General features: G+C 52.0%; 1 protein-coding gene across 2 annotated transcripts in view; it reads left to right on the top strand.

Moving 5' to 3' along the window:
• Positions 1-11542: 11542 nt before the first annotated feature.
• Positions 11543-22971, top strand: part of PPFIA4 (PTPRF interacting protein alpha 4) — a 37068-nt gene continuing 25639 nt past the window's right edge. The window contains exons 1-12 of one of the 2 annotated variants that reach the window (XM_019918748.3): positions 11543-12298; positions 14342-14443; positions 14837-15001; positions 15316-15390; positions 15622-15711; positions 16287-16478; positions 16778-16924; positions 17194-17328; positions 19208-19291; positions 19588-19719; positions 20073-20135; positions 20824-20915. In XM_019918748.3, the coding sequence (XP_019774307.2) occupies positions 12065-12298; positions 14342-14443; positions 14837-15001; positions 15316-15390; positions 15622-15711; positions 16287-16478; positions 16778-16924; positions 17194-17328; positions 19208-19291; positions 19588-19719; positions 20073-20135; positions 20824-20915 (1511 nt within the window). In that variant the 5' untranslated portion in view covers positions 11543-12064. The remainder of the gene's footprint in view (positions 12299-14341; positions 14444-14836; positions 15002-15315; positions 15391-15621; positions 15712-16286; positions 16479-16777; positions 16925-17193; positions 17329-19207; positions 19292-19587; positions 19720-20072; positions 20136-20823; positions 20916-22971) is intronic. The other variant, XM_073801919.1, reaches the window with a different exon arrangement.

Raw genomic sequence — 22971 nt, forward strand, 5'->3', positions numbered from 1 at the left:
CGCAGCATCAAAGAGGCTCCTGTGTCACGTGTGAGGGAGCGCCGGGGCGGAGACGTGGCCTCGAGGGAGTCGGTCAGGCCCCGCCCTTGAGGTGGGGCCAGGGACTGTCAGCAGAAGGAGGGGGTAGGACCTTGAGGAGGGGCGCCACGGCGCTGGTGGAGGCTGCAGCTACGTTCGCGCCTGCTCGGCTCCCTAGGACGCGTCGGGCTCCCGGGGTCCGGGGTGGCTTCTTGCTCGGATACGAGCTGCCCGGCCTTCAGTGATTGCAGGCAGGTGAGCGTCCAGAGCCCGGGTTGGGGAAGGATGCCTCTTTTTCCCACTTTCAGCTCCCCTCACAGTTTGGGGAGGGCGTCTCAGTGTAGCGGTTCTGGGGAAACAGCACCTTTTTACTCAAATGTGTCGTCTCCTTTAGACTTCGCTACTGCTTCTTCTGCCGCCCCTCACCAGCCTTTGTAGTGCCCTGTGCCCTTGGAGGTGAGAATGGGGGGACGATGCCCGATCTGCGGGGAGGGCATGGAGTTCGCCTTCAGCTCCATCAGCTTGGGGCGGGGGGGCTGAGTTGGCAACTCTCCCGGTGGAAACTGGATGGACTGCGCCCCCATTTCCCCTCCAGGAGAGTCAGAGAAGAAGAGCCTGGGCCATCTCCGCTCCTTTGGCACAAGAGGTACTGAGGTCTTCGCTCTTCCCGGGGGTCTTATTCCTTCCCACGTTGCTCATATCACCCGTTCTTAATATTGCTAGCTCTCCATTCCTCGAACTGCCAGTCTCAGGCTGTGCCAGAGATGCCCCCATCTCTGCAGTGCCAGGGCGGTGGGGTGGAAGGAGCGGCCAATCCGAGGTCTGGTGAAGGTGGGGTTGAGTGTGGGCGCAACCATAAAAGAGTGCTGGAATACAGATTCCTGAGCTGGGAGGGTGGGAGTGGGGAACTGACTTTCGACCACGCAGTAGGGATGTTTTCCCCGTACAGTTTGGTGGTGGGTGGGAAGAGAGAGGTCCGGTTGAAAGACTTGGAAACGAGGTGTGGCTGGGTTTTTTGTTTTGAGGAGGAGGGATTGAGGACAAGGTGCCACCAGGTGCTAAAGTCACCTTTGAGGAGAGGTATGCTGGTAGAGGGGTGGGGGAATTGGGGCTGCTGTCCTATGTGGTGAGCAAGTGGTTAAGGAGGAGACTCTGCTTAGCATGGAGATCCCCTCCTGGCGGGAGCTTAAGGGGCTCCTCCAGTAGCCACGTTTCAGGTTCTTCCCCCAGTCTTCCCCGTTGGAACTGGTACCTAGTACTTTGTTTGACATCCAACAAATGTTAATTGGGCACCTACTATAATGCCAGACACCATCCTAGGTGCTAAGTCTTCTGAAGGCAATTTAGGGCTATGGAGCACCTGAAAGGTACACACAGTAGACACTGTTAACAGCTCTGCACACCGCCAGCCCCCGCTCCCCGCCCTCCACCAGCCCCAATTTTGTTACATTGCTATTGGATAAGAAAAAGCCAGAGCCCTGTCCACATCCTTTCAAATAACTGTCTGAACTGGATTCCAACCTATCCGCCCCCTACCACTATTAATTAGCAGGGAGTCCCAAGGAAAACTACCTTAGCAAAAGGAACAGTTTGAATGATTTCCTTTGGCTGTTTTCTAGGACTTTGTCCTGAGGTGTGAGGAGGCTGCCTGGGATAAAAGGTATCTCAAGATAAAAATGAAGCAATGAATGGCACAATGGTTATCGGGGGCCAAGAATGCACTAGACACCCAGCACAATGGGAGACACCATCTCTGGAAGATAGAAGAGTAGGGGTGGGGGGATGTGAAAGGGAAATCTCGTGCAGTGGTATCTGGGCATGTGCAGCTGAGCACGTCATGATGCCGGAACTGTGGCATGTATAAGGAAGGTCTGGCAGCTGGGTGCTAAGGAGAGATTGGAGGGGCAGGGCAGGGCAGGCAGACAGGCTGCTGGGTCTCCTTTCTAGGAGATTGCTGAAATCTTAGAGCTGAAAGAGCTGTCAGGGATTGCTTGTGGATCCTTTCAGAGAGAGCCTCTGAGGATAGCAGGGTGAGAGCTAGGGAGAGGAGCAGGGCCAGGGAGGTGGGGGCCAATGGGACTTTAGGATATGGGGGAGATAGCTGAGGTCTTTCTATGCCAGGGATACTCTACTCTGGGGCTTTAGGCCCTTGGATGGGTTGACATAGAAACAACGTGTGGTTTCTGAGTGGTATGGAGTTGTGTGTGGTGTGTGTGTACTGGAGAGGAGGAGTTGGTATGGAGCATGGAGGACTGAGTGAAAGCTGCCTCAGAGTCTAAGTCCCAGGTAGGGAATTGGGAGAAATGGAGGGGAGGGAGTGGGGTCAGAGGGAGGGGTGAGTGTGTACTGCAGCCACATGAAGTCACCATACATCCCCCCCCTGGCCTGCTTGCTCACTGAGCTATAATTAGCTCTGGAGGGCGTGTGGTGCTGGCTCACAGGAGTGTGGCACTTGGGATGGCCAGCAGAGTAAAGAGTACTCAGAGGTGCTGGTGCTGGGCGAACTCTGAGAGGGGGTGTTTCTAGGGGACCTTTTCTGAATTGGGAGTGGCCTGTTAGGACCTGAGAATGTCATGGGGAAATAGCAGTGGGGGAAGGAGCTCTAAGCCAGGATGGTATGAAACTCCAGGGCTGGCAGAGCCTGAGGACTCCCCTCTTATCTCTTGGCCGCTGGCTCACCAGTCACGCAAGAAGCATGATTGCTGCCCAGCTCATTGCTCTGCTTTCGGAGAGCATTGGGAGCTGCAGCCCCCCGCCTCCCTCGAGTGTCTTCTGTTCCCCCAGGTGAAGTCAGTTCTAATCCAGAGCCACTTCTTGCCTGTCAGTCAGGGGCTGAGAGGCCTTGGCTGGGGTTGCTTCATCCTCAAAGAGCTGGAGGAGAAACTATCACCAGTTAATTCAGTTGGTCATACTCCAAGTGGTGCTCAGTGCTGACCCCCAGGCTGTGCCAGAGACTGAATCTTTGATCACATGCTACTCCGTATTGCTCCCAAATGATTACTTGTATATCTTAAGTTCTTTCAGGTAGACTGTGAACTTGTTAAGGGTAAAGACTGTATCTTACTTGCCTTTTGTATCCATAACAATTCCTAGCTAAGTAAGTAATCTACTACAGCATAGGAAGTCTACTGACAGTAATCATTGGATTGAATTAAAGAGATCTGTCTTCAGATCCTCTGGGTTCAATGAAACCTCCTTGCAACTACAAATATTTAACCAGGAGCAGAGGATCCTCTGGGGACCCAATACAGTGGTATTACATCAGTGGGGGAATTAGATTCTATAGGCAGTGAAGTGAAAATTCCTAAATCTCCCATAAAGCCATGGTATGTGGTTTAGGTTTATAACTCTGAATAATAATACTAATGTACAGATATAGTATATATTATATAGTAATTATAAAAATACATAATGTATACAATGATTTAAAAGAGTATTTAAGTACAAGTATAATTTTGTAGTTAAGTGTCAGATGAAATAGCTGGTTTGCATTTAGAGGCCTTTATTGCTCACTTTGCCCAGTCAGTGGAATTTTATTTATTCTCATAAATTAAATGCATGTCTGATGTGACTTCATGGCCACTGTCTTCAGATAGATAACTGTCATTTTAAAGGAGAGATAGGTTTCCATTTAATTTAAGAAAAACTTCCTTAGGACAATGAGGGATTCCTCATTTAGCTGTGAGCTCCTTATTCCTGAAGGATAATCAAGTAAAGACTGAACTGTCAGGGATGTTGTGGAAGGAGCTCCCTCCCAGGGTGGGAGGTTGGCCTGCATGACTTCAGAAAACCTTTCAAGCCGGAATCTGCAGTTCCAAGTATGGGCAGGGGTGGGGGTCGGCACTGGATGATAGAGGTTCTTGACAGCTACTACAAAAGAGGATTTTCCTGTGTTTGGCTTAGAGCAGGGGTCCCCAACCCCCAGGCCGCAGACAGGTACCAGGCCAAGGCCTGTTAGGAACTAGGCAGCACAGCAGGAGGTGAGTGGCGGGCCAGCGAGCGAATCTTCATCTGCCGCTTCCCATCGCTCCCCATCTCTCACATTACCACCTGAACAATGCCCCCGCCAACTCCGTCCGTGGAAAAATTGTCTTCTACGAAACCAGTCCCTGGTGCCAAAAAGGTTGTGGACCGCTGGCTTAGAGGATAGCTGCTGAGAGGAGGGCCTGGGAAGTGCAGCCAGGTCAGGAGCTTGACGTTGACTGTTCCATGAAGAGTGAGCATTCTGGGAGACTTAGGGGGTGACCACTGCCATCTCTAATGCACACGGAGCCCTGGGCTCGGGAGATTGGGCAGTAGAGCTCTGATGGATGGTGGTAAGTAGAAGGGTGGGCTCGGCCCAGTTCCTTGACCTCAGCTCACACTAGGCCAGTTGTGGAGTACCCCAAAATTTTGGCCCTTGTTTGGGACAGAGCACATGGAACAAGTGGAATTTTCATTCCTTCATTATTATCCTCATCCTTCCCTCCTTTCCCTCTCATACATTCCCACAGAAATTCAAGACCACATATACACTTACACTCTTTCATGACCAGTGATACGCTTTCATGATCATGCACACACACAAAGCTCTCACGGCACCCATGAGCTCTTATGAACATACATGATTTCATGACTCCCAGATGCATTCTTATGACTGCACACACACATGCATTCTCACGACCACAGTCGTATACCATCATGAGCCCTGTCATACACTTATGACCACACACATCCACACACAATCTCACCGTTATACATACTCATGCTCTCTCATGCACATGCGCTCAGGACCCCATTCTCATGACCATACTGTTACACACACACACACACACACACACACACACACACACACACACATGCTTCTCTTTCATGATTACACATTTATGCCACAAATTCTCATGACTATGCACTTACACACTCTGTTGTGTGAATATACATGCCTTCCCCCACGTTCTCTCTGTGTCATAACCACATATAGCCCCCATACTTTTGTGATCACATACACATACACACTTTTTGTGGTGCCTATATGTCTCTGGGTAGTTCTGTGTACTCTAGACCTTTCACACCCCAGCACCTGGCAGCACTCCCTTCTGGTGTTCCTGATTACCCCTGAGCAGTTCTGTTTTCTGCTATGTGACAGCTCTCTAATCTGATGGGCTGACCTACAAACACAGAAACCTCTGAGCAGTTTTTTGTGAACACCAGAGGACCCAGATTTGTCCCACACAGACCTCTAGTTTGAAAGATTTTTATCCTCCAAATAAATGACATTTATTACTTTGTTTCTTCTTTTGCAAACATTATTTGAGGACATCTATAAGTGTTAATCAATGGCTCTGATTAGCAGAAGATGGTTAGGGTTACTGTACTTAATGATGTAAGTTCAGCGAAAGCCAGGTCCTGCCTATCTTAGCTTTTGTAAATAAATTATCTCTACTAGACATTTAGAATGTGGGCCCCCAGTGTCACCTGTGTAGCCTTCCCAGGTTTTTTTCTCTGTTGCATTGATGTGCTGCCTCTCTGAGAGAACATGTATCTATTTTAGCAGAGGTCTCTGTAGACAATACTTACCAGGGATCTTCTAACCTCTTTTAGGCCTGGAACCCTTTTATACAAATGAAACCTTAATCACATGTCCAGTAAAATTGACAGACTTGGAGTTGATGAGATTAAAGAAAGGAAAGAGAGTTCAGAGCCCTTTGTGTCTGTCTCACCTCTTTCCCCTTTTTTCGTCCCGGGCTGCCCCAAAGGTACTCTATCATAAAGCCCAGTTTGCAAATCCCTGGCTTAATTTAAAGATGTAGTTGTGATGGCTGTAATTTTGAAGCGGAACTATTTTGGAGGTGCACAGAGACTTGCAGTCCTCCTTTCCCCACTAGCCTTTGACATTAGTCCTCCTGGGGTGGTGAGAATGAGAGTAACCATACGGCTAGGCATGCCCGGGGCAGCTGCAGTTTATATCTGTGCCCTGGTGTGGTTGTTAACAGTGCTTCCATTCACTATCCTGGTTTGGACAGAAAGTTGTTTGCTTACTCAAATGATAGGCCATGTCTTAGCAAGAGGTGGTTCATAACTAACTCCTGGGGAGCAGCTGGAGGGATGGGCTTCACAGATACGGGCCCAGAGGAACCTGTCAGATAGAGAGGCCTCTTCCTGAATCAACAGAATGCACCGATGTTCGGAAGTTGAGTATCTGGGCTGGCAGTCAGTGCTAACCTGTGCTTGGGTAGCATTTTATACTTTTCAGAACAGTTTCATGTCTCTTAACTCCTTTGACCCTCATGACACCCTGTAAGATCACTGTATCGTGTTGTGTGTTACAACCTTCATTTTCCAGATTTAGGAACCTGATGCCCAGAGAAAGTCTAACTGCTGGCCTTTTAGGGGCCCAGGGAACTGGATGATTTAGAAGTGATTTGTGGCCAGCAGTGAGAAACTGTCAATAAAGCTTTTCCAAGAGTGTTTTTCTCTTGGAAGGCTTCCTGTAGCTAATATAGATTTTTAGTTTTCTTATTGTAATTGGAGTGGGCCCAGCCTTGAGGTGCTTCAGGAGCCTGGGGTGCTAAGAGTTAACACTTACTGAATGTTTGCTGGACATGGATGTCAACACTTTGCATATGTTAACTCTAGTAATCCTCACATCAGCTATGTGAGGTGAATATTATTGTCATCTCCATTTCACAGATGAAGAACGGAGGCTCAGAGAGATTAGGTGTCTTTCCAGAGTCACATGTCAGTGGAGGAGCCAGCCCATCAACCTGCTCCAGAGTCTTCCTTTCGAGGCAGGAGTGGCCTCCATCTTGCTGTAAAGAAGCTTTAATTTTTCAGAGGGGAAGACAAATGAACCTATTCCCAGGCCTTGAGTCAGTTTTTTCTATTTTAGAGTTCCCCTTCTTTAAAGTTGGTCAGAGATGCACTTCGCAGAATGACTCTGTCACATGTATCCATTCAGCTCCTTGTATGTCAGGACCGTGGTAAGTGTTGGAGCATCCAAAGATAATTAGGTTATGGTTCTTACCTTAGAGTCTTCAGATGAGTCTATGTTGCACAAACAGAGGGAAAGGCTGTGCTGGGTCAGTGGAACAGCCAATCTTATGTATGGGGGGGAATCAGAAAAGGCTCCTTGGAGAAAGTGGTATTTAAGATGAGCTTAGAAGGGTGATCAGGAGTTCCTTAGACTAACATGGAAAGGAAGACTGAGGCAGGCCAGGTGAGGTGCTAGAAGCTCATGAGCAATAGGTGGGCTCTGAGAGCATGACAGTGGGCAGAGCTAGGGAGTAGCAGGGGAGAGAGGGCTTGACTGGGCTTTGGAGAAGAGGATGAGTGAGGGCAAATCTTCTTGGGATGTTGAGCTGGATAGGGAGAGGAACAAGGGAGGAGGAGAAGCTTCTCGATTAGAGGAAAAGAGAGGTGGGGAGTGAGACTTCATGCTACTGGGAGGATGGTATCTGAAAACGCCACAGGGTGAGTGGGGCTGAGGGCTCAGAAGAATGTGTTTCTGTAGCTCCTGTGGGAATGTGGTATGGTATGGGGAACTCAGGCAGTCTCCTTACAACTCAGTATGGAGCCAGCTAGGCGGTAGAGGGAGAGAATTGGGTAGGTGGTAGATGAGGCTTTGGAGACAGGTCACTTCCAGTGGGGAAGTGACTGCCTCATGACCATGATGCCTGCTACACAGAGGCCTTCGCTCAAGCTAGAGGAGGATCAGTGGAGGAGGCCCGAGGTGAGCTATCCCTAGGCTGCCATCTCCCTGGATGAAGGCGACAAGGGCCAGGGCCCAAGTGCCTTGGCCTCTTGGAAGAAACACGATGCCAGAAGGAGTCATGTCCACTCCCTCTTCCTCCATTCCCTACCCCTCTTTGGAGTCAGACAGACTGGACTTGAATCCTAGCTCTTCCTCTTACTAGCTGTAATAGACTTGATTACATGACTTAAGTCCCAATTCTCACATCTGTGAAATGAGAAGAAGAATTGTGTCTTCCTTGCAAGGACTTGTGAGGATTAAAGTAAGTTAATATATGTCCACTGACAACACAGTGTCTGGCACATGGTAAATATTGAATAAATCATAGTTGCTATTATAATTGTTATTATTTTCCTAGATGACCACTTCCCTCCCCATTTCCTCAGGTCTTCACCCTTTTGGGTGGGTATCTGACCTTCCTCTCTTACCTCTTTACCTTGAAGCGCCCTCTTTGTGTGGCTCATGGCCCACTTAGACTTGAGCACAGCTCCTGGAAGCTTTGCCCTGGCCCTTTGGCTTCTATGGGAGCTGGTAGCTTTGCCTTTGCTGAGCTGTCTCACCATGGTGGGGCCTGCCATCTGGCAGGGCAGTGGGGAGCCAGCCTGTCTGTGTGTGCATGTGGCCAGCTAGAGCATCAGACCCAAGTGCCCATCCCTCCTGTTTGTTAGGAAAAGATGGGGGTGATTTGGGGGGAGCCAAAGAGGCCTCAGAGTCTGCTTCTTCTGTGTTTAAAAGCCCAGAGGCCTGGCTTTCATCTGACCCCTCCCTCCTCACACACACATCAGCTCAGTCTGGAGCCCTTCTCTGTTGTGTCACAGCCTGCCCACACTCCTCACTTGGCAAAACCCCTCACATATGTTTGCTTTGGGGGCTGGTAGCTTTCGTCTCTGAATCAGGACTTGTGAGTGTTACTTAGAAATTATGCAGGAGTTGAGGAGGCTTGTGTTAGGCTGAGATGATAATTGCGCTATTTAAAGATGGCCATGGAACCAGGAAAAGCCAGGCGTCCTGATGTGGCTGTCTTCAAGCTCCCTTCTGCTCACCATGCTTGTGCAGTTTGTGGGGACAGGGAGAGGAAGTCCTGGACAGTCATCTCAGGGGCATCTGTCTGGCATACATCTCTGGGCTCATCTTCAACCTGCTCTACATGATGCCAGTTCACTAGGGTAAGTGGAGTCGCTACCTGGCTCTCGGTTTGGAAGGAGGCTGGGAAAGGGCTGATGGCACTGAAGCCAGCTTCTCAGTTACCAGAATGACTAGGAGGATTTGAGGAGGCCAAGTCAGTCCAAATGGCCAGCACATCACTGTGGGCAGCCTGAGGTCCTATGTTTCCTTCCTGAGAACTTCCCAACCCCTTTCCCATAAGGAGTCATTAAAAACCCACCCACAGGGCTTCCCTGGTGGCGCAGTGGTTGAGAGTCCGCCTGCCGATGCAGGGGACATGGGTTCTTGCCCCGGTCCGGGAAGATCCCACATGCTGTGGAGCAGCTGGGCCCGTGAGCCATGGCCGCTGAGCCTGAGCGTCCAGAGCCTGTGCTCTGCAACGGGAGAGGCCACAACAGTGAGAGGCAAAACCCACCCACAGGCCCGCCTTTGCCCACTACTAAGGTAATTCATACTCCCCTACAATTGTGGGGTGCTTCTCCAAACTCTTTATCCATGATCTCATCCCTCTGAGGTGGACTAAATAAGGGCTGTGGGTTCTTACAGTAGAGGCCTTAGTAGGTCATGACAAGCCCAAGATCACTCAGCTGGTCTGGCAGAACTGCAGCTCAGGTCTCCAGAGTCCCCGCTCTGGGCTCCTTCCTCTATATTACACTGCAGGCTGCCTGGAGATCTGTTGGACTGAGTCCCTGAGCTCCTGAGCACACTATACTCTTCTCCAAAAGACAGCCTCTGCCATAGGGGGCCCCTTCCCCAGACTGGCCTTCTTTTCTGCTTCTCATTTCTTCTTGGGATGGGGGTAGGGGAGTGGGAAGGGATGAGGGCCTGGCTGTTGATGAGCTTGGAGAGGTATGGGGGGCCAGTGTGGCCTTTAAACCTCACAGATTGAAGCTTTAGGGTGAAGTGGGTTGGAGAATCAGAGGACTTGCTGTTATTAGCATTAGTGAGATGGCACCTCTGGCAAGACTGGGGTAGCAGCCCCTCCTACCTGCTCCCAGCTGCTCTGTGGGGCAGCGATATTGGTGTAAGGTAGGGTGCAGACCAAGGTGCTACTTTTCACCTCTTGGAACCCTGCCCTTTATGGTGGCTGTCCGGCTTGGGGAATGGATCCCTGGATCAGAGTGTGTATCCAGTTTTTGTGTCTGGGAACATGTGTATGTCCTAAGTCTCCAAGTTCCTGTGTCTCCCTGTGTGCCTGTGTGGGCACGCCCACATGCTGCCTGAACTACTGGGCCCTCTGGGAATGGCTGTGGGTATGAGCTTGGGAGTTCTCAAGCTGGCACTCTAACTTTTCTCTTATCCATGCCCAAGTTCCTCCCCAGCCTCACCTTGGCTATCCCCCGTTTCTGGGGGAGGGGATAAGGGGATGACAGGGGGGTTCAGGTAGAAGAGACACGGCCCGTTTTTGGTTCCCCTGCTAGGTTCAATCCTGCCACAGGCCAGAGGTTCCCTGTGTCTGACTTTTCACCTCATACTGGGTCCAAATGCCGCCTGTCCTCTCCCTGACCCTCCCAGTCTGCCTATTCCCCAGTCTGCTACCTGAGGGGTGAACAGGAAGCTGACTCTGTGTCTCCCAAATGGGGATGGGGTAGGGAAGGAAGGAAAGCAGCATTTACGGGGCTTCTCTGAGTGCCCATTACTGTGCTGGGTGTCTCACATCCCATCTCTCATAAAACAGGAGCTCTGAAGACAGCTCCCTCTGAAAACTGATTAAGGTGGTGGCCTTCCAGCAGTGAGCAGGGAGGTTGGAAGCTGATGGCAGGCAGAAATCCCTAGCTGCATGCTGCCTTCCTCGGTTCACCTTCCTTTGCTCTGACCACTGCGCTTCCCTGTGCCAGGCTCAAGGCGTTACTGCCAGGCTGTCAACATGCTAACCACCCTAGCTGGTGACTTTCTGACAGTGCCAGTATTGGGAAGTTACATGGAGGGAGAAGATTCCCAGACACGAGCAGGGGCCCCACATGGAAGCCCTGCCCTAGGAGAGTAACATCTCCCCCACCTACCAACATGAATCCTTTACACCATTCTGTCTCTGCTCCAACCCAGAGGTGGTAGGCCATGAGTTTAGAATGGAAGCCTGCTGTCTGCCAGGTTTCAGGAGTAGGGGATGACTTGAGCCAGAGCCTCCTCCCTGAATGATGGGCATGGAGCAGGTCAGGGCTGTCTGCCTGCCCCAGTGTCCAGCCTGTGCCTTTTCAAGGAGCCATGTTGTGCCAGTGGTCAGGGTAGGAGGTACTCTGTCCCTGTTTCCTATGAGCCCAGTAGTCCATCCTGTATGGGACTCACACCCACTAAGAGCCCTTTAACCTGTTCTGTGCTTGCCTTGGCCTGAATGTGGGGGAGAAACCTATGGGGTGGGGCAGGGACCCTATTTCCTCTCCTCCCACTCTCACAGCCCCAGGTCTCGGGAGGACTCTGGGCAGCCTTCCGGCTGCTCCCTTGCCGCTTACTGAATTATTTCTATATTTGGCCAGCAAGCCACGTGGGAGGGGGAACCACTCCACTGCGGCTGCACTTCTGACAGCTGTGGGTGGGGGAAGCTGGTGACAGAGGCTACAGCAGTGGGCATGTGCATTTCTTGGGAGAACTAAGGAAGGCACCATCTGAGTGAGTAAGCCCGGAGAAGGGGCATGCGCCAACTCTTCACCCTCTTTCCCCACGTTCTGGTCCACGTTCCTGCCTCCTCTCCCCTCACCCACCTCCTGGATGCCCTTCTCTGCTCAGCTGTTTCTCACAGCAGTCTCTTCTCCAACAGATCACTGCCCTCTGGAAACGATGGTTGTTGCTGGACCCAGCTGGGACTCTGCCAGGCTCCAGTGCTCAGTCTAAGGAAAGGGCCCTCTTCCAGCCCTGCTCTCCCTGCCTGTCATGGCCACACTCAGCTGCTGCCTGCTTGCCTGGGGACATAGGGCACCCAGCCCCAGCGCTGAGAGGTTAAACCAGGCCCTCTCACTCCATTTCACAGGGGCACTCTGGGCACCAGTCCCCTTTCAGACCGAGAGCAACTGATGCCATGGGAGAAGCCCCTGCCCATCTGTTCACTCACCTGGTACTGCCTGCTCTGAGACCCCTACACGGGTCGCCCTGGAGGTGCCAACCCTGTGAAACCCTCCCCTGTGCCCTGACACTGAGAAGGCCCTGCCCACCCCCACCATGTGTGAAGTGATGCCCACAATCAACGAGGGGGACCCCCTGGGGTCTCCCCATGGAACGGATGCTGACGCCAACTTTGAGCAGCTGATGGTGAACATGCTGGATGAGCGGGAGAAGTTGCTAGAGTCCCTTCGGGAGAATCAGGAGACTTTGGCGGCGACACAGAGCCGGCTCCAGGATGCCCTGCATGAGCGAGACCAGCTCCAGTGCCACCTTAACTCTGCCCTTCCCCAGGTAAGGCCCGATAGTCTTGCATCTCCCTCATCCCCTTCCCCTCACCCAGCCTTTCAGAGCCCTCAGCTTCTGGGCCCTCAGCTCTCTTCGTCTATTAGCATCTCAACAAATGGAATTCACAGAGCATTTACTCTCCTTCGCCTTGCTTCATAATACTTTTCCCTGTTACTCCCAAGCTCCTCAGGCTGAAATTGGCTCCACCTGGAGAAAAGGATGGACTTTGATGCAGGAAGAAAACCCAGCCTTAGTTGCCAACTGCAGTGAACCCATGCAGCCAGAAGGTGGCAGGCTATACTGGAAAGACACCTCCACCATGGAGGCTCCTCACCAGGGTCCTATTCTTGGAAGTGGTGGGTGGCGAACCACAGAGAATGGAGATGGGAGAAGCCTTAGAGGTTATCTAGTCCACCTCTCATTGCACAGATGAAAAAAACAAGAGGCATCACATGGAATATTATAGGCAGAGCTGTGATACCCCTCTTATTCTCCTCAATCAACATGACTACTAGCAATAATGGTCACCATTTATTGTGTTTTCTGTGTGCTAAGCACTTTGACTGGAATTTCCTTCACTAAATTCCACAGTGCTGAAGTTAGTGCTATTATCACCATCATCTCTATTTTACAAATGATGAAGCTGAAACTTGAGGAGATTGGTTAACTGCTCATGGCCACCCTGCCTGTGGGGGTGCTGCAAGGGTTAGGGAGGCAGCCCTGAGGGGCCACACAGCTCAGGACTCAGCTCCAGGCCCTCTCCCCACGTGTGGGGAGAAGAACCAGAGTGGCTGAGTTTCCTACCCAGGGTCCAGAAGCGTTCGGGGGGCAGAGTCTTGTGATGCTCTGTAGATAGGAATATGGAGCCCTGGTGAGGAGTTGGGGTGGGAGATGGGCCCATCCTATCCCACTGTGTTTGGAGCCCTGAACAAGCCCCCCCAGGATGAAGGAGCCAGTCCCTGCCCCCAGGGAGCTCGAACACTAGAAAGGAGATAGACAAGAGCCCAAATGATAGGAAGAAAATGTGGAGGAAGAGAAGAGGGGCCCCCAAAGGATTGTTAAAACAGTGTCAACACCTAAAATAGCTTCCAGATAATTGATCCTCAGAGCAACACTTGAGGGAGGATTGTCTTTCGGATTAGAGGTTCAAAGGGGTTAGGTATCTTGTCCAAGGTCACCAACGGGCAGACCTGAGATTTGATCTCAACCCCTCACTGGGAGCTTCATGAGGGCAGGGATTATGTCTTTTCTGTTACTGTGTTTCCAGTGACCAGCACAGGAGCTGGTACATGGTAGGTGCTCAGAGTGCCTGTGTTCGTAACAGTTTTCAGAGGAGGGAGAAAGCCTTCCACTGGGAAGTCTGGAAAGGTCCCAAGGAGGTGTGTCCTTTGAGATGGACTTTGAAAGATCAGGTGTTGACAGAAGATTGGGCTTTCAGGGGTCGGGGGAGCCCACTGAGCAAAGGTGTGGAATTAAGAAGTTTACTAGTGACTGTAAACAGCGGTTACCCAGGTTGACCAGGTCTTAGGGTGTATGGAAAGGAACTGTGCGAGAGAAGCTGGAAACCAGGATAATAAGTTTGTATTTAACGGTGTAAACAACACTGTGCTTTGGGAGATTACCCTGGCAGCAGTGTGTCAGAGGGGTTAGAGTTGGGGAGGGACGTTACTAATGCCAAACCAGAAGTGAAACTCCCCTCCATCCACTTCTAAAGGGAAATGTCACTGGATTGTTGGAGAAACAGAAGTACAAAATGGGAGGGAGGACATAATCAGGTTATATTGGTGGCTGGAGGGGGAAGGGGCGCAGAGCAGACCTGGTGGCTTTCTCACTCTTCTATGCAACTGTATTCCATTGCACCCTACCACACCCTTGGAATGCTTCCCCTCTGGAGAAGCACATGCTAGTAGTATGGATGGATAGGGATATTTCTGGGGACAGTTGGTGGAAGTAAGGGACAAGTGAGAGGATCCCACCACTGACTCGGGCGTGCAGGATACTGCTTAGGTGGTGGATCCCCAAGCACTGAGGGGCCTTGGGGGTTTTCAGGAATTTGCCACCTTAACCCGGGAGCTGAGTATGTGTCGGGAGCAGCTTCTAGAGAGGGAGGAAGAGATATCAGAGCTGAAAGCAGAGCGGAATAACACGAGGGTAAGTGGGGTGACCTGGCGTGTGTTTGTGCTTTGGGGGTGGGGGGTATGACCAAGGGAGCAGGCATGGCCAGGGCCAGCACATCCCCAGCCCTATCCTAACCTCCTCCTGCCTTATATCACCCTGGGGTGATAGTCAGTTTGTTCAACCATCAGTGCTAGGCTTTTCACCTCTAGTTCGGGGTCAAGGGAAAGGTCGGGGTCTTGGGAGAGAGGCTAGGGCAGGTATTCAGTTGGGGCAGCAGCTGTTTACCCACATAGAAGTATTTCACCATTCTGACAATGGTACACATGGCAGTACTCGTGTCTGCTGGGTGTTCGTGTGGACCCTGCTTATAGCCCCTGGGGCATAGGCTCACAGCCCTTCCTCTTGCCCTCCCCTTCTCTCTGCCAGTTGCTTCTGGAACATCTGGAGTGCCTAGTGTCCCGTCATGAGCGGTCACTGAGGATGACTGTGGTGAAGCGTCAGGCTCAGTCACCTTCAGGGGTTTCCAGTGAGGTGGAGGTGCTGAAGGCTCTCAAGTCACTGTTTGTGCACCACAAGGCCCTGGATGAGAAGGTACCTAGGCTGGCCCACAGCCTGCCTCCACCCCCAATCCAGCCAGCCTTCCCCAGAGCCTCCGTGCATCCCTCCTCTGAGATTTCTGAATCCTGTGTTTAGGGAAAACTGCCTTCTAGCTTCATAACTGGCTCCCTCCTACCATTAATCCAATTTCCATGTCATCCTATTAGGTTCCCTCTCAGAAATTTGCCCCTTGGCAGGTCCTTCTCTTTGCCTTATGCTCAGTGGTGGTAGACCAAGCCCAGGCTTCTCCAACTTGAGTCCAGTGGGGTCCCTGTTTCTTTCTTCATCTCCCCTTTTATCTTGGACAGGTGCGAGAGCGGCTCCGGGTGGCCCTGGAGAGAGTGACCACCTTGGAAGAGCAGTTGGCAGGTGCCCACCAGCAGGTAAGCTGCTTGCCCTCCCTCCATCTGTAGACTACAGCTCCTGGAAGCCAAGGCTGGTTTACCCCTTTTCCCCACTCTGTTCCTCATCAGATTTCTCCCGTCTGTCTCAACTGGAGACTGTTAGCCAACAGGAGACATCTCTCTCTAGGAGGTGGGAGACTTGGAAGGGTCTGGAATATATAGGAGGTTCTCTTCTCTTTGACTCATTGCCCTGGGGACTGTGCCCTACAGGTGTCTGCCCTACAGCAGGAGGCAGGGGTTCAGGATGGAGTGGCAGAAGAGGAGGGGACTGTGGAACAGGGACCGAAATGCCTGTGGAAGGTGGGTCATGGGGAGCTGCATAGAGGGGACATGTTTTACCCCAGACAGGAGGTGGGGCCCCTGCCCTGCCTTAGTGCAGTAGAGCAACTGCTTGAATTAAATTTGGAGCTTTCTCCAATGGTACCATCTCTCTTTCCTTCTTCCCCCTACCCCATCTGCAAAGAACTCTACAGATTTTTGTTTTAGTGCCCAGTACACACACTGCTAAGCATATAATGTGTTTGTTCACTTGCATTGTTAGGTGCCATGTACCTAAGAGATCACTTCTCTTTCTGAGCCTCTGTTCCCCTAGTCGTGCCCCTTCCTAGGTTACAAGAGGCTGAAATAGCAGGTAAAACTAGGCATGATTATTTTTCAAGAGATACACAGGAGAGTGAGAGTGTTTGGTCATTGTCTGGAATGAGCTTCTGGAGGCCAGAGGAAGAAGGGTGTACCTGGAGGTGTGCTCTAAAATTGGGGGCAGAGCTGTGATCTGCTCTGGTTGTGCTGTCCCTCTTCCCACCTCCCCAGGGCAGGGCAGGGGAATGGGATGCTCAAGGCTCTGATGACTGACTGATAGTTCACTGTCTCTGGAGCATGACGCGGGCCAGGTAGAAGAGCTGCAGGAGCTCCTGGAGAAGCAGAACTTTGAGTTGAGCCAGGCCCGGGAGCGACTGGTCACCCTGACAGCAACCGTGGCCGAACTTGAGGAGGACCTGGGCACGGCCCGCCGGGACCTTATCAAGTCGGAGGAGCTGAGCAGCAAACATCAGCGGGACCTCCGGGAAGTGAGCAAGGGCCTGGGCCCGACCGTATCTTTCTGGGTGCAGGTATTTGGCACTCAGGAAGGTAGCTGCTGGATGTCCTGGGTGTAGAGGGAGAGCCAGGCAAGGGCTGAGGTGTGTAAGACTGAACACTTGGTAGGGTCCAATGTGGGGACGAGTGGTAGGAGGGATGGGTCAAGGTCAGAAACTGATAGGGTAATGTGGATGAGATATAGCCAGCCAGATTTGGTGGGGAGGTGCGGACACGATTAGGGCAGGAAAAAGCTGATGACCTTCATCTCATCCTCTCCTGTACTGCTCAGGCTCTAGCCCAGAAGGAGGACGTGGAGAAGCGAATAACCACACTGGAGAAGCGCTACCTGGCTGCTCAGCGTGAGGCCACATCGATTCATGACCTCAACGACAAACTGGAGAATGAGCTGGCCAATAAGGAGTCCCTGCACCACCAGGTAACTCCTGCAGATGGGGTTGGGGGACACTGTACTTGACCCTGGAGGTCCTAATGATCATGCTGGAACCTCCCCTTGGTGGCCCAGGAGACCCTGAGGTGCTGGCCGCCTTGGGAAAGGGAAAGTCAGGTATCTCTGGGTAGCCAAGAATCAAGATTGCTCCCTGCGGCTTCTGACCTATCACTTGCTCTCTACTGAGGATGGGCCAGGGGGTGGGGGAAGCTTCAGTACTCCCTCTTGACTCTTCTCCCCACCCCCTACTTTGCTAGTGTGAGGAGAAAGCCCAGCATCTGCAGGAGCTACTGGAGGTAGCAGAGCAGAAACTGCAGCAGACGATGCGCAAGGCTGAGACGCTGCCAGAGGTGGAGGCTGAGCTGGCCCAGAGAATTGCAGCCCTCACCAAGGCAAGCGGGCCAAGGGCCTGGGAATCTTCCTCTGTTCCCTGCTTCCTGAGCTCTTATGTAGCCAGGCAGTGAATGGAGAGAGTGGGAGGCACGTTGGGCTGGGGGCCAGGAAACTGCTTCTCATTGCATGACTCCAGGAAACACACTTTGTTGTTGTGTCTGTCACATGGAAGAGTAATCCCTGCCCTCATCACCCCACAGGGATGTGACAGTCCCATAAGAAGGGATGTAAGAGTACTTTAATAAGTAGAAGAAACTGTGCTGATGCAAAATATTTTTATTATCATTTACACCATTGTAGTTAATACTTCCTTTGGGGGGGGGGTCTGAAGTGGAAAAAATAGGACTTTCATTTCTGGAAAGGTGAAATCTGAGAGGAAATATGATCAAAGTTTATACATCTCTGAATGGGGTGGGAGTTTAGGCTGAGCATATCTTTTTTTTTTTTTTTGTCAAATTGAAGCATTCTAGATCTAGGGACCATCCCTAGCTGTTTGAAGGCTTCAGCTTTTGGACAAATAAAAGGGAATATAATTTTACCCAATGGATAGCTAACTTTATGGAGGTATGCAGGCTGAAAATATCCTAGGTCTGGAAGAGCTATGTAAATGCATGGACATCTACATGTGGTGGCTTAATCAAGAGAATTTAGGAGTGTTTACAGCGGGTCGGAGGCTTTCAGGGGTGCCTCATGTGGGATCACCATAGCTACCCACCCAAGCAATGGAGAGAAGAAAACCAATATTTAATAAGCATCAGACCCCAGAGCCTCTGGAGGATAGAGGCTGGCCATTGTGCCAGTGTGGCAGCTTGGGGGCTCTGGGGATGGAACCTGCAGCCTGGCTGTACCTCGGTAGACCCAGGACCACGTTTGCTTCTGCCACTGACTTGCTCTGTGACCTGGGAAAAGTCACTCCCTCCCTAATTGGGCGTCTGTGTCATTATCTCTGTGATGATGTCATCATCTCTATAATGATGGGGTTGAATTTGGTCGTCTCTAAGGCCTTTCAGGCCCCTAGGAATGAAGGGCAGAGTTTAAAGTGCAGCAGAAGACATTATGTGTGGGATGCTGAGCAGTCAGTTTTAGTAACTCTCAAAACTGACAAGAAGGGATGGACTGAAGTGATTAATATGTTCAAGGGAGTCATAGTAGAAGGGCCTTAAGGAGGGATTTCCTGACTGCAAGATGTGTGATAGTCTGGAATACCTTGTCAGAAGAGGCAGTGGGGTCTCCATCTCTGAAGATGCATGAACGAAGGGGAGACCACTCCACCCAGGCTGCTTTAATAACAAAGGTAATCACCATGGCTACCATTTGTTGAGTGCTCATTGTGTCCTAAGTGTTTGCCATGGATTATCTCCTTTAGTCCTTGCCATGGGCATAGGTGCTGTTATTACAACTGAGGAGATAAAGGCTCAATAGAGGTTCAGTAACTTGCCCAAGGTCACACAGCTGGGAAGGGAGGGAGCCAGGATTTGAACCAGTCTGGTTTGAGTCCATGCTCTTAAGGGCAGTTCCATCTATCTGGAGGCATAGAGATTTATGGTCGCTCATACTTTCAAGTGGGGTTTCTTTCTGGAAGCATAGGGAGAATTTAGCCTCTTGAGCTGCCAGCTCTGGGATGTTTCAAGGCTATAGCCCTGAGCAGGAAGGAGAGGGTATGGGGCGGGGGGGGAAAGCGGCAGGGTTGGGGTACTTGGGAAGAAAGGCAACGGTGGTGGCAATTATGCTCCAAGATGGTAAGTGGAGAGCTTGGCTTCCTTGGTCCCTGAGGCCCTGATTCCCAAGGGCCGCTCTGGCACCTGGGTGCATGGGATACAAGGTCTGAGCAGGAAGGCAGATGATCTTCGGGCTGCACTGATCCATTCCTCCCTGCAGGCTGAAGAGCGGCATGGCAGCACTGAGGAGCACCTGCGGCAGCTGGAGGGACAGCTGCAGGAAAAGAACCAAGAGCTGGCAAGGGTGAGCTTACCGGGCCAGACTCTCGAGCCTCCTCTCAACCCCAGGGCGGCATCCCAGGATGGTCTGTGGGTAGGGAAAGGAGGAAGAGTGAGAGCTAGGGAAGGACCTGGCTAGGGACAGAGACAGAGCCACAGAGGGGTGGGAGGAGGTGGTCAGGAAAGCTGCAGACAGGGGCCCCCGGAGGATAAGAAGGGGACAGGTGAGTGGGCTGGAACCACAGCAGGAATGAGTGGCTCCCTGGGATTGCAGTGAGATGGCCCTGGGGTGGCTTGGTGCAAGGTGGTCTGGTTATGCAGGTGCGCCAGCGGGAGAAGATGAACGAGGACCACGGCAAGCGACTGTCAGACACCGTGGACCGACTGCTTAGCGAGTCGAATGAGCGCCTGCAGCTCCACCTCAAGGAGCGCATGGCGGCCCTAGAGGAGAAGGTGCTGTGGGTGGCGGGCCTGGATGGGCAGTGCTGCCCGGAAGGACGGCGCTGGCGGAAAGGGGCGGGGTGGGTGGAGCCGGGCGAGCAGGAATGGTTGGGATGTGAGAGCTTAGTCGGGAGCGGGCGGGGCTGGGGGGCTGGGCGAGGCGGGGAGTGCGGAGGGCTGTGGAGTGGAGTTAGGCTGAAGAGGAGCAGCCTGGGCTGGGGGTGGGGCGGTCTGGCAAGGAGAGGTAGGGCTGGGAGAGCAGACCGGAAGGCAGATCTTGCTGGAAGGGGAAGGCCTGAGCCGGAGTAGAGGAGCCGGGGTGGAGGGGAAGGGGGGCATCTCGGCTCACAGCTGTTCTCCCCCAGAACACACTGATCCAAGAGCTGGAGAGCTCCCAGCGGCAGATTGAAGAGCGGCAGCATGACAAGGTACCCAGCTGCTGGCCAGCCCTGCCAGCCCGGGAGGGCTGAGCTTGCTGTGAGGAAGGAACACGCCTGTGTTTCAAGCAGCTGCCCTAAAACCCAGCACTGTGCCAGCCAGTTTGTTAGTCCATGTACACACATTATTTCACTAATCCTCCCTAAAGCCTATCGTAGTAGATGCATCACCCACCCACCTGTAAAGAAGAAACTTAGCCGTAAGCATAGGGCAGAGAGTGGGTAGCAGAGAGGCAGGACGCTGTGAAGGACTCGACAGAAGGATTTGGTGGGGCCGCAAACCTGGTGAAGCTCTTGCTTTCTGGTGATTTGGGGCAGATTAGCCACTATCCCTATGCTAGCAATGTCTGTGAGGTCTGGGAGTTCACTGAGGGCCCCTCTGCTGCCCAGCCTTATTTGTCATGCATTTGCTTGTTAGTGAGGGCTCAGCAGGCCTGTTCTGGTAGAGTCCTTCCAGACAGACCTTCCTTCTGGCCCTGCCCCTGCCAACCCTTCTACTCACTCTCCAGTTGGACCTCTTCTCTTTTGGTGTCATCTGTGGGCTTGGCCTTGGGTCCCTGGCTTTGGACTTTGCAGTGCTTTCTTCTGCTTCTCCCCATCTCTGCTGTTCTCTTGGTCCTTCTCTCCTCGCTCTTCCCCTCCCTCGCCCCTACCCCCACCATGGCTCTGCCTGGCACAGGGCCGCCTGTCTGAAGAGATTGAGAAGCTGCGCCAAGAGGTGGACCAGCTGAAGGGTCGAGGAGGGCCATTTGTGGATGGCATCCACTCCAGGTACTGGAGCTCAGGAGGCTTAGTGTGCTGTGATGGAGTCCTGGACAGACCTAGATGGGCCCTGGGGGAGGAGACTTCCTCCCACCAAAACACTGCCCAGGATCTCAGGGTCCTGCTCACATTCAGGGTGGGACACTGAGGCTTAGAGAACTTTGTAAAGTCACCCAGCTCACTTGGGCAGTTTAGAAGGGAGCACCTGTCCTCTGAGGGATGCTGAGAGGCAACTAAAGCACAGGATGATCCTTCGACACTGCCATGAGACACAGGGCATGATTCCTGCTTCCTCGACAGAGGGCACGCCCTTGAGAGGGGTCTGCTGAGTTACATGCTCACCTACGTCCCACAGGGCCTGCTCACAGGGAGTATCTGGTTCACTCTAGTTACTTTTTTTTTTTTTTTTTTTGCATTACGTGGGCCTCTCACTGTTGTGGCCTCTCCCGTTGGGGAGCACAGGCTCCGGACATGCAGGCTCAGCGGCCATGGCTCACGGGCCCAGCCGCTCCGCGGCATGTGGGATCCTCCCGGACCGGGGCACGAACCCATGTCCCCTGCATCGGCAGGCGGACTCTCAACCACTGCACCACCAGGGAAGTCCCACTCTAGTTACTTTGAGACACCTTATTTACGGCTCTGAACCTAATGCTTAAATTAGGCCCATGTTTTAGGGAACTTCTGGATTTTTCTTCATATTTTGTGAAGCATTTGGCAGTGAACTCAGACCTCAAACCTGCGCTCAGTTCTTTGCCCAGAGAGGCAGGCTGACGATCGAGGAGACTGAAGTGGATGATGCCACTCAAGGTTCATGGCTCCTGGATATTTTCTGTCCAAACCAAAGTCTCTTAGATCAGAACACATAAGGTTCCCTATGGTCATGCTCTCGTTATATCAGGGAAATAGGGATCAGCTTCTTTGAAGAGAGGTTAAAGGAAAATTGTACATGTATATGTGCAGAGGGGTAGGGCTTAAATTAGGGAAAGAGATGTTGAACGTGAAGAAGAGAAGCCTGTGGGTTTCTGGGGTGTTAGAGACTTGGGTATCAATTTCAAGTTTGTTAGGAATATTTGTATAGGAGTGTGGAGAGAAGCAGGGAATAGAGACAGAAAATGGTAGTTGGAATTCCTCCTACTTCTCCCTTCCTGTAGGTTGCTCAGAAGAGACCAACCCCCTACGCCAACTAAGAAGGCACAGCCCAGAGCACACCAAGCTATTTAGCACTGCTTGCTTTCCTTAGTGGTTGGGAGTTCTTGGCTTTGACTGTAGAAGCACTGGCCCCATCATGGAATTGGGACTGAGTTGCAGGGAAAAGGGGGGAATAAGCAGAAACTCCCCCATCCCTCCAGATAGCTTGTGTAACCTGTTGTAGGCTCACCCTGTCCCTTTGCTCTGGGCTCCCTCAAGTTCTAAACTGGGAAGGCATAGGGAAGAGATGTCAGTAGGGGAGGCTCCAGATATTCCAGAGGATCATTACTGTGATCCTAAAATTTCAGGGTTGGGATAGACCCTTGGGGCAGTCAAAATGCTTTCTCTAGCCCATGTCTCTGATACAGTGTCAGGGCCTCCTGAAGCTTCCTGGGGACAGGGAGTATGCCTGGCTTGAATTTTGGCCAGGGATTTAGTCCAGAGGAAGACCAGAGGTAGTTGCTAGGGAGAAGACCAAGAAACAAAGACGCTCAGAATTCAAAGGACTTTTAGAGCTCATTCCTTCCAACTTCTCTTGGTGCCATGATCCCTCCCACACATTCTTGTCAGGTGGCCAGAGGGTCTCCACCTGAATACCTCTCTGAGGGGAGTGCAGCTTTTTTAAAGCTACCAGTTGCATCATAAGCCAGCTCTTGCTATTTGAAGGTGCCTCTTGTGTTAAGTGAAAAGCTGCCTCCCTAGAACTTTCTCCCCTGGATCATACTGATCCCTGGAGCACCAGAGAATAAACCTAATCTCTTGCTTACGTGGCAGCCCTTAAGGCATTAACAGAAGCTCATGTCCTGCTAAGACTTCTCTTTTCCCAGCTGAAGATCCCTTAACTCTTTGGGCCCAGTGGGTGTAACCTGGGGCTGTC

This window comes from Tursiops truncatus, chromosome 1 (assembly GCF_011762595.2).
Source record: "Tursiops truncatus isolate mTurTru1 chromosome 1, mTurTru1.mat.Y, whole genome shotgun sequence".
Classification (NCBI taxonomy): Eukaryota; Metazoa; Chordata; class Mammalia; order Artiodactyla; family Delphinidae; genus Tursiops; species Tursiops truncatus.